The 16,768-nt window shown below is 39.3% G+C and overlaps 2 protein-coding genes across 6 annotated transcripts; both read right to left on the bottom strand.

Moving 5' to 3' along the window:
* Positions 1 to 565: 565 nt before the first annotated feature.
* On the bottom strand, positions 566 to 5,149 carry LOC138621240 (flavin-containing monooxygenase 5-like). 2 transcript variants are annotated; one of them, XM_069699135.1, is made up of 10 exons: positions 4,934 to 5,149; positions 4,086 to 4,226; positions 3,798 to 3,986; positions 3,490 to 3,655; positions 3,007 to 3,149; positions 2,381 to 2,577; positions 2,144 to 2,291; positions 1,834 to 2,041; positions 1,673 to 1,745; positions 566 to 1,590 (listed from the first exon to the last, which is right to left on the bottom strand). In XM_069699135.1, exons 2-10 carry the CDS (start codon positions 4,215 to 4,217, stop codon positions 1,158 to 1,160), a joined length of 1,689 nt encoding a protein of 562 aa, XP_069555236.1. In that variant the 5' UTR covers positions 4,218 to 4,226; positions 4,934 to 5,149; the 3' UTR covers positions 566 to 1,157. The 2 variants fall into 2 exon arrangements, with proteins under 2 accessions (XP_069555236.1, XP_069555235.1); XM_069699134.1 differs by lacking the exon at positions 4,934 to 5,149 and adding an exon at positions 4,660 to 4,796.
* A 4,624-nt stretch (positions 5,150 to 9,773) lies between these two features.
* Positions 9,774 to 15,622, bottom strand: LOC138621239 (flavin-containing monooxygenase 5-like). Of its 4 annotated transcripts, XM_069699129.1 has the most exons (11): positions 15,570 to 15,622; positions 14,772 to 14,930; positions 14,388 to 14,558; positions 14,115 to 14,280; positions 13,859 to 14,001; positions 13,420 to 13,619; positions 12,624 to 12,857; positions 12,202 to 12,323; positions 12,047 to 12,119; positions 11,848 to 11,917; positions 9,774 to 11,780 (listed from the first exon to the last, which is right to left on the bottom strand). In XM_069699129.1, the coding sequence occupies exons 2-11, from the start codon at positions 14,901 to 14,903 to the stop codon at positions 11,406 to 11,408; spliced, it is 1,686 nt and encodes a 561-aa protein (XP_069555230.1). In that variant the 5' UTR covers positions 14,904 to 14,930; positions 15,570 to 15,622; the 3' UTR covers positions 9,774 to 11,405. The 4 variants fall into 4 exon arrangements, with proteins under 4 accessions (XP_069555230.1, XP_069555231.1, XP_069555233.1 ...); XM_069699130.1 differs by lacking the exons at positions 14,772 to 14,930; positions 15,570 to 15,622 and having other exon boundaries at positions 14,388 to 14,758; XM_069699132.1 differs by lacking the exons at positions 9,774 to 11,780; positions 11,848 to 11,917; positions 12,047 to 12,119 and having other exon boundaries at positions 12,284 to 12,323; positions 12,624 to 12,663; positions 12,771 to 12,857.
* Positions 15,623 to 16,768: the final 1,146 nt, after the last annotated feature.

Here is a 16,768-nt window from a genome sequence, read left to right as displayed (position 1 = left end):
CTGTACTGTATATACTGTGCATTTTATATTTTATATTTATATTTAATATTTTTACTGCTATTTTATTGCTTTACTATTATTCTATTATTATCTTATTGCTTCTGTATGCTGCTGTAGCGGAAAAAAAAAATTCCCCTTGGGGATTAATAAAGTAACTACCTAACCTAACCTAAGATGTTATATTTGACATAAAAATGTATTATTTAAAATTATCATTGGCTCAGAACTGAAAATAGAAGCCTGATTTATGTTTTTGTCTTCTAACGGTTATGTAATGAAAGACATTATGATTGCTTTAAGAACAATATAAGGTTAGGTTTTATTCATACAGTTATGGGCTGTATGAATTTATATACTTAAACCTTCTGCTGGGGATGTAAGGAAAGATAAAACACCTTTATATTCTCCATTTTTAAACGATATGGTATCAAACATTTTTTTAACAGTGATTTATTTTTTATTACGTACTACAAAAAGCATCAGGATGGTGTCAGTTATAAATTAATTAAACATCAGAAAACTTAACAACAATTATATCAATATTAAGAAAGAACCAAACAAAATATATGGAAATGCAATAAAATTTATGCGAAAAAAGGATGTAGGAAAGGCTTATCGCTTGACTTGGGAATACTGTCAGCTTGTGCTCCTCTCAGCCATATTTATTTCAATTTTAAAATATTGCAAACAAAGTAATAATATATATTTAAAAAGCATGATTAATGATTTTTCCAAAACATGTAATCAATTAAAAATACAAACTAAGCAAAAGCATTAGAAGCATTAGAATCCAGATTGTTTAAGAAGTATACAAGGCAGAAGCAATGCATTGGATGGATTCATCATGATATACTCATATTTAAAAATAAATCCAACAGTGGGCTAATTTGATTTAAGATGGCCTGTCAATCATCTAATCCCAAGACAATACAGTAAGAAACAAAGACAATATGTATTTGTAGATTGGACAAATATGAATAAAAGAATGTGCTGAATATTAGCTTTTAGTGTATCACCAGCTGGCCTCTGAAGTTATTATACAACTATATCATTGACGAATGTATCTTAGTACAATGTCCATTTCAGAAGTTGGTGTAGTTTAGAGCAAAAAATTGCAAACATACAAGTACTAGAAGAGTAATTACCAGTGAAATGTATTAAAGATGAAATTTGCTCAGTTGTGCAGGCAGATACTCCTTAATCCTGTCCAGCAGTGCAGCGGGATCCTGCAGGGAAGCTGGAAGGTTGTTCCTGTTAACGTAGGCAGCCGCGCCCACAGCAGCAGCTGACAGAAGCAGAGGCCACATCAAAGATCTCCTGGGTTTGGGCTCATCACAGGGCCTGGTCTGCATGGGTTGAACTACTCTCTCCCACTGAGTGAAGATAGCCTGACGCGCTCCGGTCCACTTCCCCGGGCCTCTGAGACGATACTGGTACGGCGTGCAGGGACCGAACAACACATTCAGTCCCAGCCTGGGTTCAGTCAGCAGCATCCTGGTGATGTTGGGTCGAACCCCCACCAGCTCTGCTATCTCATCCATGTAGGGGACATAGTCCACCTGGATGGTGTGCCTCTGACTGCTGACATACCTGAAAATGAGACTCAAGGTGAACATTTGCTGAGTATGATTTGGTTCAGGAATCACAAAGTTGAGTAAATGAATTTCAGTACCTTTTAATCATGCTCTCCTGCTTACACTGGACATCTTTTAGCATATCATCAGCTGAAGGAAGCTTTATGCAGCCTGTTTGAAAGAAGACAGTTGTTTACTTTTGTAAACACAAAATGATTCTGCTGAAAAACAGATATTTAAAAAAAACAACCTCTTTTACCTTTGAAAACACGTGTGGCCCACCTGGCCTGCATCTCAGAAATGGGCATGATGGCTCCCAGTGGCTGCACTAGACCAATGATAGCCAGCGTGGGACGGTCCAGCTCAGGAGGAAACACATACTTGTACAGAGATGTTTCGTTCTTTGACACCGAGACCACATGAGAAGCCAGGAATGGAAAGGAAAACTGGTAACCTGTAGCAAACACCTGCAGGACAGAGGCTCAAATCAGTCACAGAACTACTTTACAGTTGTACTGTCGTCTATATGAGGGTGAGTGTGAGTGTGTCCACACAGATAATAAACATACCACCAGGTCAACATCGTCCACCACACTTCCGTCATCAAACTCCACACTGGAACCTTGAAATCTGCAGATGTTGGGCTTCACTTGAACTGTTCCAGACAGGATGCGGTTGGGAAGATCATCATTCACTGTGGGATGTTGGCTGAACAACCTATGATTCATATTCACATGGGTTATTTGTGTACTCCTGAGGATCTCAGGAAACCTCAAGGCAGTCAATACATAGAACAAACACAGTACCTGTGATTTGGCTTCAGATTGTACAGAGCATGATCAAATCTCTGGTTGAGTTGGCTCTCCCCCAGAGAACACAAAAATCCAAAGGGAAGGATTTTCTTAAAAACCGTATGTATCCTGTTAAAAGCAAAATCAAGTGGTAACCCTTTGTTTCCAACACGGTTCAGAATCCAGGCTCCCCTTCGAGTGCTCAGGTAAAGCTACAAAGAAAAGACATGGTACACAGTCATTGTGCTGGTATTTTCAGGTTTTTATCTGGAAGTTAAAATAATGCATATCACCTACATTGTCTGTTGCAAATGTCTTTTATATTTTGCAGAACTTTGTTTGGGTTCCATCTTGATTAACACAATTACTTCAGCTGTATGTATGCAGCTTTATAAAGCAATAAATTGACAGCTTGGTTCCATTCATTTTCAATTTCACTTCTGATACAATGTGGTGTAGAATATACAACTGCAAGATGGATTTGTTTAAAAGTTGTCTTCTTGTGTTTGTCCTGGATTCTGCTGTAAAAATATAGGTAATAATTTGGCATCCTTATTTAATTTAAATTTTAAATTGTATTGAATGTACAAACATTTCAGACACACAAGTCCTCCATAAGTGTGTAACTATCTCAGTCCCACCTGCTTGGTGACTCTGCTGAGCTCCACTGCGATGTCTCCTCCAGAGTTTCCGATTCCAATCACCAGGACTTTTTTATTCCGCCACTCCTCAGAAGTCTTGTAGTCTCTGCTGTGGAGGTACTTTCCCCTAAAAGTATCAATGCCTGGAGAAAATAAGACATAAACTTGTAAAACGGTGTCTCTTTACTTCTGCTTTATAGTTCAATAACTTATATCTGTATTGGAGAACATTGAAGGTTTGTTCTAAATTCAGAATTCAAGCCAACTTTGAGGACATTATACTGACAACTCTTCACTTTGGGTGTTGCTGCTTTCTTTTAATATAACCACATTGTAGAGCGTTTCCACTATAAGCTTAGTCATACTTTTTATTCAAGGTTGGTTATCAACTTACATTATGCGGTGTTCATGCTGCCAAAGCACTAGCAGTGCTTTTTGCCTTTGAGTGAACTTTATAAGGATATTTGTAGCATGCAGTGTTACCTGGGAAGTCCTGGAGAGGCATGTTGGGGTGGCAATGATGTCCAGTACAGATCAGCACAGCATCAAAAATGTGTTTCTCCTTTTTGCCATCCCTGTTCTCTGTTTCAACATCCCACTGGCCCGAGTGAGAAAAATCGGATCTCTGCTTCACTTTTAAGACTTTGGCCTGGGCAAAAAAAAAAAGACACAGACAGCTGATAAAACATTTATTTATTGCAAGTTAGAGCAATTTTCTATGAATCCAATTATATGTTGCACTAAACAGGGCTTTATATTTGGAAATTACTGTGATAGTTTAGCATCCTTACATTAAAGCGTATGTGCTTGGTGAGCTGGAAGTGGTCAGCATACATCCGAAAGTAGTCCATGATGAGGGAGTTGTGCATGAAGTTTGGGTAGTGAGCAGGGATGGGAAAGTCACTGAAACACATCATCTCCTTGGAGGTGTTGATGATGACCGAGTGGTAGATGCTGGCCCTGTCTGGCTCTGGATTCTCCTGCAATGACAGCCGGGAAGAAAAAAAGAGAAAACAATCATCTTCTCTGACATTGTGTGAGATTAAAAGAAAGTCCAACATTTAAATGGTGTCACCCACCTGAAACCTCCACAGACCACCAATGTCATTGCTGCTTTCAAAGCAGACAGGCTCCAGCCCCTCATCCAGGCAGCACTTGATACAGGCCAGACCTGAACTCCCTCCTCCAACCACTGCCACACGACGAGTCATCCTTCAGATCTGTGTAAGATGAGCCACATCAGTCAGTAATGTTTTTACAGTAAACATGAGGATGCATCCATGAAGCTGTATTCAACAGGAAGTTGGCCAGAGTTTCCAAAGGTTTGCTTTCTTAAGGACGTTGATTAAATCCGACTTTTTAATGTAAAATCGGCTGCGCTCTCGGGTTTTGTTTACACAGCTGCTGTCAAACGCTTCCTCAGTAAAATGTCGGATCTGTACCACACAAAGTGAGATTTTCTTACATCAAAGTTTGTGCATAGCTACAAAGTCATATTTTGACGGAGATCTTAAATCCCACACAAAGTCAAGTAGCTATGAATCAAAGCTGATCACCGCCAAACTTTCAATCTGCACGGACGGTGCCAACCAACTTTGAGCACATCATTCATAGATACACTCAAAAGTTACGCTCGAGTATCTAAAATCTGACCTTTTGCAGTTCGCCGGAGAAAACAGCCGTTTGCATGTAATTTAGCAGGGCAGAGTGAGGGTAAGAGTTGTTGACGTGATTTTATCTTGCTTCCGAGCAGCGTTATCTAACTGGGGGAAAAGCAAGCAAACGAACAGCGCCTCTGCTCTGAAAAACACCTCACTGCACGCTACATTTAACGATCAGCGGGCGATATCATGGACCTGGGTGTGTCTCTGACTTCAGAAATAAAACAGCAGCCAAGCCACCCACTGAGATGTTTCCGATCACTTACGTAATGAAGACATAATGGTTTGGAGATTTAAAAAACATGTTTTAAAATCTTCTCCTGTGTGGACCAGTGCGCAGCTCCCATATGGGTCCCAGTCAGACACCTTCTTCACTTTCAAAATTAAGCTTTAAACTTATTTTTTTTTTTTATGAATCATGGTTAGGGCTAACTCAGGTGACCCTGATAAGTTATGTTAACACTTTAAATACAGTTATACGCATATACGTTCAATGTTGTGGGGAATTCGGGGCGGTGCTTAATGTGGGCAGTGGTTGACGCGTGACTCCATCACGTCGACCGGATCGGGTGCAACCACAGACTATAACAAATTCGCAACACTGCAATGAGGAATGGTTGGCTGAGGGACTTCTTGCAATGCATTGAGTTTTCCCCTCCACTCCATAGATTGTGTTAAACTCACTCTTTTTGCTCTTGCTTTTGCATTTGTATCCCTCGATTGAATGCTGTATTGATATTTTTCCCTATCACTTATCTTTGCATGTGATAGTGTAGTCTGTATTTTTGTGCAGGTATTCTTTGTCATTGTAAAATGTTTGGAGACCATGTTGCATGGTGATTCTAAACTTTATATTAAATTGAGTAAAACCCGTTTTTTCCTTCTTTTTATTATTATTTTTTACCCCTGCTAAAAGTCAGTTTTTCCCTCCAGCTGTTGCTCATATGGGGATTGTTGAATTATTAAGCTTCACTTTATGATGTTGTTGTAAAGTTCTGTTGTAATAGCCTTACTATGTTAAGTGCCCCGAGATTGTCTTGTTTTGCACAACATGTGCAAGAATTGACCCTGGATGACGATGTAAGTATCTCTTATTAACGTGACTTACAACAGGCACTGATAGCAGGAAGGCGAACTTCACACACTGCGTCTGCAAATACAACCTAACCTTGTCACTGTGGAGCAATCATAGTTAAACATAGCTCCTCAGCCAATAGGAATAGTTGTAACCATATCATTACCGTAACTGTTATCAACAGGTCTCATCAGTATATTGTATGCGAATATTACAGAGAAGACATTATATTGTGATTTTGCACTATATAAATAAAAGTGAACTGAAAATAAATTAAAATGGAAGCCAAATACTGTTTGTTTGTGGGAGACCTTTTAGCAGGACAAAGCAAGATTTGTTTATGTGTCACTCAAGCTATTTTGTCCAAACCATATCAGAGCTTTATAAAAAAAAAATTTTTTTTTAAATTTATTTAAATATTTAATAATTTTACTACCTTTATTTTTATTCTGTCATTTGTATTGCTTTTACCCTGTTTTCATGCTTGCGGGATCAATAATGTATCTATCTATCTATCTATCTATCTATCTATCTATCTATCTATCTATCTATCTATCTATCTATCTATCTATCTATCTATCTATCTATCTATCTATCTATCTATCTATCTACCTGTCTGTCTGTCTGTCTGTCTGTCTGTCTGTCTGTCTGTCTGTCTGTCTGTCTGTCTGTCTATCTGTTCTGCAATCAGCTCCATCACATAGGAATTCATTAAACCTCTTGAGGGTTTGTCTACAGGCCAAAATCAGGGAGGCCTGGTTGCACCTGTCATAAAGCCCTATACTGTAGGTAATTAACAGACTTCATTACAACAGCACTAACAGGCAGGAGTAATATGCATTTGACATCCTCATGCATACTGTCACATTATACTTAAAGATGAAGTTCATGTGGACATGATTCAGAAACAGACCAGTTACCAAAAAAAGCTCAATTTCAAGACGAAAAAACATTCTGTGTGTTCAGATGACTATACAGACTTTGACAAATACCACATACAGTGGGTACGGAAAGTATTCAGACCCCTTTAAATTTTTCACTCTTTGTTTCATTGCAGCCATTTGCTAAAATCAAAAAAGTTCATTTTATTTCTCATTAATGTACACTCAGCACCCCATCTTGACAGAAAAAAACAGAAATGTAGAAATTTGTGCAAATTTATTAAAAAAGAAAAACTGAAATATCACATGGTCATAAGTATTCAGAGCCTTTGCTGTGACACTCATATTTAACTCACATGCTGTCCATTTCTTCTGATTCTCCTTGAGATGGTTCTACTCCTTCATTGGAGTCCAACTGTGTTTAATTAAACTGATTGGACTTGATTAGGAAAGGCACACACCTGTCTATATAAGACCTTACAGCTCACAGTGCATGTCAGAGCAAATGAGAATCATGAGGTCGAAGGAACTGTCCAAGGAGCTCAGAGACAGAATTGTGGCAAGGCACAGATCTGGCCAAGGTTACAAAATAATTTCTGCAGCACTCAAGGTTCCTAAGAGCACAGTGGCCTCCATAATCCTTAAATGGAAGAAGTTTGGGACGACCAGAACTCTTCCTAAACCTGGCCATCCAGCCAAACTGAGCAATCGTGGGAGAAGAGCCTTGGTGAGAGAGGTAAAGAAGAACCCAAAGATCACTGTGGCTGAGCTCCAGAGATGCAGTAGGGAGATGGGAGAACGTTCCACAAAGTCAACTATCACTGCAGCCCTCCACCAGTCGGGGCTTTATGGCAGAGTGGCCCGATGGAAGCCTCTCCTCAGTGTAAGACATATGAAAGCCCGCATAGAGTTTGCCAAAAAACACATGAAAGACTCCCAGACTATGAGAAATAAGATTCTCTGGTCTGATGAGACCAAGATTGAACTTTTTGGTGTTAATTCTAAGCGGTATGTGTGGAGAAAACCAGGCACTGCTCATCACCTGCCCAATACAATCCCAACAGTGAAACATGGTGGTGACAGCATCATGCTATGGGGGTGTTTTTCAGCTGCAGGGACAGGACGACTGGTTGCAGTTGAAGGAAAGATGAATGCGGCCAAGTACAGAGATATCCTGGAAGAAAACCTCTTCCAGAGTGCTCTGGACCTCAGACTGGGCCGAAGGTTCACCTTCCAACAAGACAATGACCCTAAGCACACAGCTAAAATAACAAAGGAGTGGCTTCGGAACAACTCTGTGACCATTCTTGACTGGCCCAGCCAGAGCCCTGACCTAAACCCAATTGAGCATCTCTGGAGAGACCTGAAAATGGCTGTCCACCAACGTTCACCATCCAACCTGACGGAACTGGAGAGGATCTGCAAGGAAGATTGGCAGAGGATCCCCAAATCCAGGTGTGAAAAGCTTGTTGCATCATTCCCAAGAAGACTCATGGCTGTACTAGCTCAAAAGGGTGCTTCTACTCAATACTGAGCAAAGGGTCTGAATACTTATGACCATGTGATATTTCAGTTTTTCTTTTTTAATAAATTTGCACAAATTTCTACATTTCTGTTTTTTTCTGTCAAGATGGGGTGCTGAGTGTACATTAATGAGAAATAAAATGAACTTTTTTGATTTTAGCAAATGGCTGCAATGAAACAAAGAGTGAAAAATTTAAAGGGGTCTGAATACTTTCCGTACCCACTGTATATACAAAAAAAGGTGTTTATTGCTAATTCAAATTGGTTCACTTAGTACATAAAAACATTCTCTGCCAACATCAGATTCATTAACCACATAGCTCACTGAGATGTGAGGAATGAGGGAGGAGAGAGGAAAGAGGACAGCTGGTGTCTATAGAAGAAGCAGCAGAGCAGGGCAGCACCTGAGAAAGTCATTACAATACTCAGTCTAGAAAGGGGTCTTGCCTCTGGTTCTGGTACCACTCTGGTCTTGAAAGGTTGAACCACCCGCTCCCACTGTGTGAGAATCGCCTGACGGGCTCCAGCCCACTGACCCGGTCTGGTCAGACGGTACTGGTACGGAGTGGAGGGACCCAGAAAAACCTGCAGAGCCAGTGTGGGGTCCTGCAAAAAGAGCCACGGTATGACCTTTATAGAGCAGGACAACCTGTCTTCTGCTTGTAAAACATTTAATTTATATTATAGTCACAACAGAGAGCATTGAGAAATGCAGCTCATGTTCTTCATATTTGGGAACAACTTTACATTTTGCTTTTATAACAGCAGAGCAGTCTGATTTCTTAATTCTAGAGGACATTACAGTGATTATAAAACGAATGACAATTTCTAGATTTTTTTTGTTTTGTTTAAACATATGGATATAATCCCCTAAAGATAAGTGCAGAAAATTATTTCTCATCATATCTGGATGCATAATTAATGCATGATTAAAATCAAGTTTCTTTATCATACTTGAACAAGTACATGAAAGAATACTGGATGTGTACACCACACTGCAAAAGTATTTGATGCCAAAAAGGTGGACTTTTAAAAGAGTTCAAAAGTAACTGTTTTATTCCTGTTTCCATTTATGAACACATACTGAAGCGTTTCTGGTGGTAAAAGAAACACAAAACTTAACAGATAACTTTAATTGAGTACACAAAGGAAACACTGCCAGATGAGTACAGCAGACACAGAAAATAAACTCTGTTGAACATTCGAGGTGTGCCCGATTCAGTTTTTGGGTTGCATATGTCTCTTTCCTCACCTACACAACAGTAACACTCATTGCTACTGAGCAATAACTTCTCAAAACACCACAACCATGAACATCTGTCAGCCTTACTTCTTCTTCACTGGGAGAGAGAGAAATAAAGGAGTAAATGTCCCCCTGTTAAATGACTTAGTCAAATTTCACCATACAGACAGACAGGGCAGGCTGATGATTGATTAACTGTGAGCCACACACTGCAAAGAAGGAGTTTCAATAAAGTATAAAAAGCCTTGTTTTAAGAAAATGTCTTATTTTTTCTCTAAAAAGAAAAATATTCTTGTCAAGCATTCTGTCAGTTTTACATGAGAAAATCAATTTAATCTTAATAAAATATATCTATCTAATTTAATCTTTTATCATTTACTTATCAGTTTACTGTGGCAGTTTAAAATCAGATCACCCCAATCATGAATTTCTGTGTCAGTCTTACCTCTTTTTCAGAGAGAGAATAAAGGAGTAAATGTCCTTCTGTTAAACTACTCAGTCAGATTTTAATATACAGACAGAGAGGGCAGGCTGATGATTACTCAACTGTGGGGGCTGATGATTGGTTAACTGTGGGTCCACAAAGCAAATGAATAGCCTACGAATAAATAAACTCATCTCCAACTTTACTAGGTCACTTTCTAGGGTAATTAAGAACGTCAAGATTAATACAAAATGCAGGATACAGAAGTAACTTAAAACATGGTGTCTGAAACAGAGGGGTTAAATGTCACCAACGTGATTAAAGTGTGGAGTTCTCCATGATTAATAACCACCAACCGGTCACGTTGCAGTTTACACCCATGTCTGTTTAGAAACAGTCAATGCTCAATACTGAAGGGAAGGACCAGCAACCTACAGTATTTTCAAACTATGGCACCTGAGGAAGCTGCCGGCGGTTGCAGAACTATACAAATACAAGTTGTACTTGTCGACACAAACGTTTTTTTTTTTGCTATTAAGTACCACCGTTAGACAGAAGCCATCGGTACTGTTGGTCGGTTTCTGGTAGGACTTGTAGTAACATAGAGAGGCCACAAGATGGTAAAGTTTTCCATGTAATTGACACTGTATGTCTTTTTGTACTCTTGGAGAGCATTTAGGTGAAAGTCAGTCTTCTTATTTTGTAAATGTTTGGTATTTGAGCCATGGAGCTGAGAAGGAAGCGAATCCCTGTGTAATCACGGCAACTCAAAGGTGTATACTAAATATGAATAAAACAAAAGTATTTGTCATTTTTATGACATAATATTAACTCCTGCACCAATCTCAATGCAGTGGGACTGCAATGAGATCAGCACCAGTGCATTTCCTCAAAGCATATGCTGCATGCGGAAGATATATTATAAAGTGATGGTAACCACTGACCTACATTGTTTGAACCTGTTTAACTTCTTTTGTTCTGACATTTCAAAGTGAGAAACAGAAATAAACAAAACTGTTGTGCAGGACAAGATTAAATTTCTCATCAAATTAAACTTATCAAATGGTTCAACAGAGAAGTAGGCAGAACTTGGATTTGAGAGTATTCACAATCAGGATTTTTAAAATGTCAAGTGGAGTTTGGTTGTAGAACTATGCACTTCTATTACACTAGATGTTGGCCTCAGAAAATAAGAAATATACAAAGATTTCATCAAATTCAATCAACATTTTTTTGTTTGTTTTGGCCTGCATTTACCACTTTGTGCTTGGTCTTAACCTTTCTTGAACATTTATTGTGATTCAGTGTTTTTCCTGCATTAATCATTCTCAGTTTTGGATCGTCTTTATGCTGTGTGTGCAGATTACACTGACCTTTGGAACAAACACACCTGCCAGTAAAATACTTTCACATTTTTATAACCCCACATTATAGAACTACTAAAACAAATCCAGGAGGCTGTCACTCTCTCTGCACACCAACACAAAAAGAAAACAGAAATACAGGATTTTCTGTAATTTAGACCTGTGCACTTTGTCTGTAAATAGCTAATTCTGGACATTACAATAAGTGTCCATTCATATATCATGCATCATATTTTTGTGGTCACAGTGAACCACGAGTCTTTTAGGAAAATCGTGCTCCCGTGCAGAGTCTGAGCTGCACCTCGCAGCGTTGGGATGATCTCATTTTTAATCAAAAACACAGCAACCATCACTGTTCCTCCAAATGTGAGCAGCCAGGGAGAACACAGGACAGATGTCCTGGTCTCTGGTTCTGGTACCACTCTGGTTCTGAATGGCTGAGCGACCCGCTCCCACTGAGTGAGGATAGCATGTCGGGCACCGGCCCACTGTCCAGGCCCTGTGAGACGATACTGATAAGGAGTGCATGGACCAAAGAAGACCTTCACCCAGAGCACAGGATCTCTCAGTAGCAGTCTCAGGAGGTTTGGTCGAACACCAACCTGTGATTGAAAGTCTATCATGAACAAATAGTTACAAAATCATAAATAGTGTTGGAAGTAAACTTACCTCCTCAGACATGAAATCCAGGTATGGGATGTAATCTACTTGTAGAGCAGCTTGTCGTGGGCAGGGATAGCTGAGAAAACAATGTTTACATATGTTATTAACAGGTCTTATTTTGACATGAAATTCAGCTTTTAACAGGACGGATCTGAACTGTCTACCTGGGTTATCAAAGGAATATCAGTTTAAGGAACATATCTACCTGTTCATGTTTCTTCTCCTCTCACACTCAGTCACTTCCAGCATTTTCTCCTTCAATGGAAGATGGCTCAAACCTTGAAGACACGACACAGTTACTCGAACATCTCACTCAATAACAATCATGCATGTGTGTGTTTGTGTGTGTCAAGAGGTTACCTGAAAAAACTCGAACAGCCCACCGTGCCTGCATTTCCACTATGGGCATGATCGGTCCTTTTGTCTGGAAAAGACCCATGATGGCCAGTGTGGGATGGTGCAGGGATGGAGGAAATAGTCTCCTGAAACACGGTAAAATATTTTTTTAAATTATAATCATTAAATTTAGAATATTATAATTATAGGTCAAAAAATAAATGATTATTAATTATGGTTTTTTTTTTTTATCTTGTTTTTACTCAAAACTTAATTTGAAATGTCCATAATTTAATGTCATACTGTATAAAAGCAATCAATGAATTTCATACATTTACAATTACAAGTATTTTAAGAAGGCATTTAACTTTTAGTTATGTTTTGCAGGCTGTCCAACATACTATGAATACGGTCTCAGCCACACACTGTATCCACCATGCACTTACTTGTACAATGTCACCTCTCCATTGGGTCCTTCAGACAGAGCTGAGGGCAGGAATGGAAAGTGTCCGTTATAACCTGTACAAAAGACCACAGCATCAATGTTCTTCTCCACTGTATCATCTTCAAACACAACTCCTGAGTCCTTGAACCTGGTTAGATTGGGCTTCACGACGAGTGCCCCGTGAAGGATTCGGGCTGGAAGATCATCATTGATCAAAGGCCTTTTGTCCATAGGTCTGTGTAAGACAGGAAATGATACATGGAATTAATCAAATCCTCTGCTGCAATACATTTTATTGCATTAGCTGGTACTGATAAAAGTCATGGATTAAAGCTGCACAATGACTAATGACTGCTAAGAATCTATGGTCCTTAGCAATATAAACAATATTGATGAAATTTCATCTTTGTTCACTTATTTTACAAAGTTGAGTCTACAGCAATGAAATTGTTCCTTACAGTTCAAACAAAGGGATAATAATTAAAGCCACAGGTAAATGTAAACCATGATGGAGAGCATAGCAATACTTTTATGAGCATGTTAGCATCCCAACATTAGCACTGAGCTCAAAGCATGTGTAATGTACAGCTCACAGACCTGCTGCCTTAACTGTAAAACTGCTACTGTTTCTTTATTCATTAAGTTTGTGTTAACTCTGGTAGGGAAACCTGCACATCACTCAGACTGATGAGTAGAAGGAAGAGGTGCAGTGTAGCACTGAGACCAAGGAATTGGAAGGGAGTAATCATCAGGCATGGAGGAACAGACATCACCCAGTACATATTACAGTGTGTCACCTGTGTCTGGGTTGCAGGCTGTACAGTCTGTGGTCATATTTTTGGTTCAGCGCTCGCTCTGCTGCCCAGTTGATCAAGCTCTTAGGAAGAAGCTGCATGAGGATGTTGTTGAACCTGGTGATAACCGTCATGTCCAGAGGAAGTCCGTTGCTGGACGTCCTGCCGGTCACCCAAGCCCCCTGACGTGTGCTGAGAAATGTCTGTCAGGGAGAATAAGAAGACTGAGTGTAAACACACAGCACATGTACTCTGTAGGTGGAAACATACGGAAAATGAGACAATATTTTATAACACGTGGCCAAAGAAAATACCTTGTTTAACACAACTCTGAGTTTAACACAAATAAATATTAATTGAAATCATCTCTCAGGTCCTCTTTTTTTTTTTTTTTTTTTACTGCTGAACAACACTAGCTTTTCTGATCTTCTTCTTGTCTTACCTTCTCTGCAGATCTACTAATCTCTACAGCAATATCTCCTCCAGAATTGCCAATGCCGACCACCACCACCCTCTTTCCTCTGCAGGCATCTGCATCCTTATATTCCGAGCTGTGAAAACACCTGCCAGAAAAAGTCTCATGTCCTGGAGACAGAAAAGATGAGAAGAAAAACATGTTTTTTTCTCTTTTTTTTATCCAAGAAAATTTTAAGTCATAAGAAGTGTTATTGAGAAGTGATATTTATTGGTCCACCAACCTGGAAAGACAGACAGGGGTAAGGCTGGATGGGTGTAGTGACCTGAACACACCAGGACTGCATCAAAGACGTGCCTCTCTTCCTCTCCGCTCCTGTTTGTGGTCACTACGTCCCACTGACCAGACACAGAGAAATCTGGCCTTTGTGTAACGCTCGTCACCGTGGTCTGAAGCATGCACGCCCACATTCACACAAACATACATATAGATATTGAGAAATATGGCTTGATGCAAAGAGGGCAATGATGCTCGGCATGATGAAACAGGAAATGACCTGGAAGATAATGTGTCTTAGCAGGTCAAAGTGCTCAGCATAGAGCCTGTAGTACTGTAGCAGCTGTGAGTTGTGCATGTAGTTTGGATAGTCAGCAGGCATGGGAAAGTCACTGAAACACATCATCTCTTTGGAGGTGTTGACCATCAGGGAGCGATAGATGCTGGATTGCTGCGGCTCAGGGGAAAGGAAAACAAGGAAAACATCCCTCAGATAAGGATATTTTATGGTTTCATCCACTGTATTTTTTTTTTATCATTGTTAAGGACAAACTACCTAATCTGTTCATATTTCATAAATGCATGACCTAACAACAGCAACAAGAGTTAAAAAAAAAAATAGATTCAAGTGTGGGATGCTCTCTCAAACAGTGCCCTCCCTCACCTTAAAGTTCCACAGGCCGCCGATGTCATCACTACTTTCAAAGCAGACGGGCTCCAAGCCCTCATCGACACAGATCTTGATACAGACCAGACCTGAGCAGCCTGCTCCAACCACCGCCACACGTCGAACCATTGGTGAGCACTTGTGTAGGGACAAGCCCTGTAAGAGCCACAAGTGTATTATTAGTTCATTTGAGTTTCGGGAATATAAGTAATTTAATTTCTGATTTATGCTCATTGTGCAGGAACTAACATATGTAAAATATATTGAAAGACATTTATGTTAATGATTGACGTGCCCTCTTTTTTGTGACATAATGACATCATGACGGCAGCAGGTGCCAAACAGAGAGCTGCATTAGGCACGGGAGCATATTGTTTTTCTACCGTGTGACAGAGTTTATTGTTTCGTGTTTCCAGTTAACTTTTTGCTGTGTAAAATAAAGATAAAAAGAAAAGAATGAAAAGATCTCCTGTCATTCGCATAAGAAAAGGAAGTCTCTGTGTCTGCAGCTCATTTGTGGCTTAACAATGGACAACTCAGATGGAACGCTGCTATAGGCCCTATGAATGAGAAATGTTGCAAGACTAAGAGTCTGCTGCAAAGTTTTACATATATGTAACTTCTTAAGTACTGTAGTGTCAAGTATTTTCTATCATTAACTATTTCATTTGTCAAAAGACAAAAAATGTTGCGCCATCCAGACACCACAGGCACAAAACTAGGTCTCTTCCTTGTTGCAGTTGAACAAAAGTACTATTATTGTTGAAGTCTAAAAGATATGTCAGCTGTTCTCACCTTCTGCAGTAAGCTGATTGCGAGTCCTGTGCAGCTGCAGTCAGAAGTTAAACAGCCTGAGCTGTTGCCTAAATACCTATAATCAGTTACACAATACTGCAGAGGAGGGACTTTAACCCTGTTTGGTTGAGTGGAAATGCACCCAAATATTCATTAGAGGAATGCTCTGTGCAAAAGAAGCAACTTTGACCTGAAAAAAAAGAGATGGAAGGCTTTGTATTGACATGCATAAAAAAACCGTCCAGTAGAATATACAGCTCAAACTCGTTTCTATCATAAAACTGATTCCACAGAGAGTATTATTCCCAGAAATGGAAATGCAAGCTGTACCATGAGGTAACCTCATTACTATTTAGGCATGTTTACTCATCTTACAGGGAAAAAAAGAACATGGATGGACATGCTGTGCAGTAATTCACATTAAATCACATTCAAACTCACCCTATTTGCAAATAATATTCAATGAATTTATGACATATGTCATCTCAAAGCACGTTACAGGTTATGACCTTATAGTGTCATGGAAGGAAATCCAAGCACTCGTGGTCAAGAAAGAAAAGAATCTTTCTTAACTACTTTTTCAGCCTTCAGACTGTATAAAGGTCAAGATGTTTGTGCTGGTTCCCCATGTCTGATCTCACCTTAAAAGAGGGATAAATTCTGTGTAAAAGCCAGAGGACTCATGACATGTCTTCATGGCTCATGAAATAATTCATTAATTCATATTTTTCACACTTTTGTTCTATATATGGAGGTGTATAACTTTCTGTATTTTTCCACTGTCATGTTTCCAAGTATACGTTTGCAAATGCTAATGTAATTTAGTAGGTTATATCCTCATATTAAATCACACCAATCAAAAAAAGCTACTTTAGGCTCCCTCAGTTCTACAGTCCTTCATCAGCCTGATTAAATATGAAGAACGTCTTCAAAACAAGCTTGTTTTGTGTTCTTTTCTGCTGAAATGAATCATTTTCATCTGCAATTTACTTCAGTTAGTAAATCATCTTTGCCTTCAGTAAATGTGTTAGTTAGTCAATAAATAAGTAAATCTGCAACAAGTTACAAAATAACCAACGCGTACAAAGCTCTCCCAACCAGTACCAGGGTGAAGTTAGTTTTAGGTTCGATATTTGACAGACATTCAAGATCCAAAATTGTGGATTACACTAAGGGTACACTTTAAAAAAATAAGAATG

Source organism: Brachyistius frenatus, unplaced genomic scaffold, assembly GCF_029030835.1.
Source record: "Brachyistius frenatus isolate BFR_SWC_R1_liver_20210118 unplaced genomic scaffold, ASM2903083v1 Contig_29, whole genome shotgun sequence".
Taxonomy (NCBI): domain Eukaryota; kingdom Metazoa; phylum Chordata; class Actinopteri; family Embiotocidae; genus Brachyistius; species Brachyistius frenatus.
Note: the sequence above shows the minus strand (reverse complement) of the source record. Positions and strands in the feature narration are given on the sequence as shown.

Excerpts from the sequence above, each read along its gene's own strand:
- LOC138621240 (XM_069699135.1), bottom strand. The coding sequence starts at position 4,217 with ATGACTCGTCGTGTGGCAGTGGTTGGAGGAGGGAGTTCAGGTCTGGCC. Across the intron at positions 1,746-1,833 it reads GGCCACACGTGTTTTCAAAG|GCTGCATAAAGCTTCCTTCA; the intron begins GTAAAAGAGGTT and ends TCTTTCAAACAG. Across the intron at positions 1,591-1,672 it reads CAGGAGAGCATGATTAAAAG|GTATGTCAGCAGTCAGAGGC; the intron begins GTACTGAAATTC and ends TCTCATTTTCAG.
- LOC138621239 (XM_069699129.1), bottom strand. The coding sequence starts at position 14,903 with ATGGTTCGACGTGTGGCGGTGGTTGGAGCAGGCTGCTCAGGTCTGGTC. Across the intron at positions 14,281-14,387 it reads TAAGACACATTATCTTCCAG|ACCACGGTGACGAGCGTTAC; the intron begins GTCATTTCCTGT and ends TGCATGCTTCAG. Across the intron at positions 14,002-14,114 it reads ACCCCTGTCTGTCTTTCCAG|GACATGAGACTTTTTCTGGC; the intron begins GTTGGTGGACCA and ends TTCTGTCTCCAG.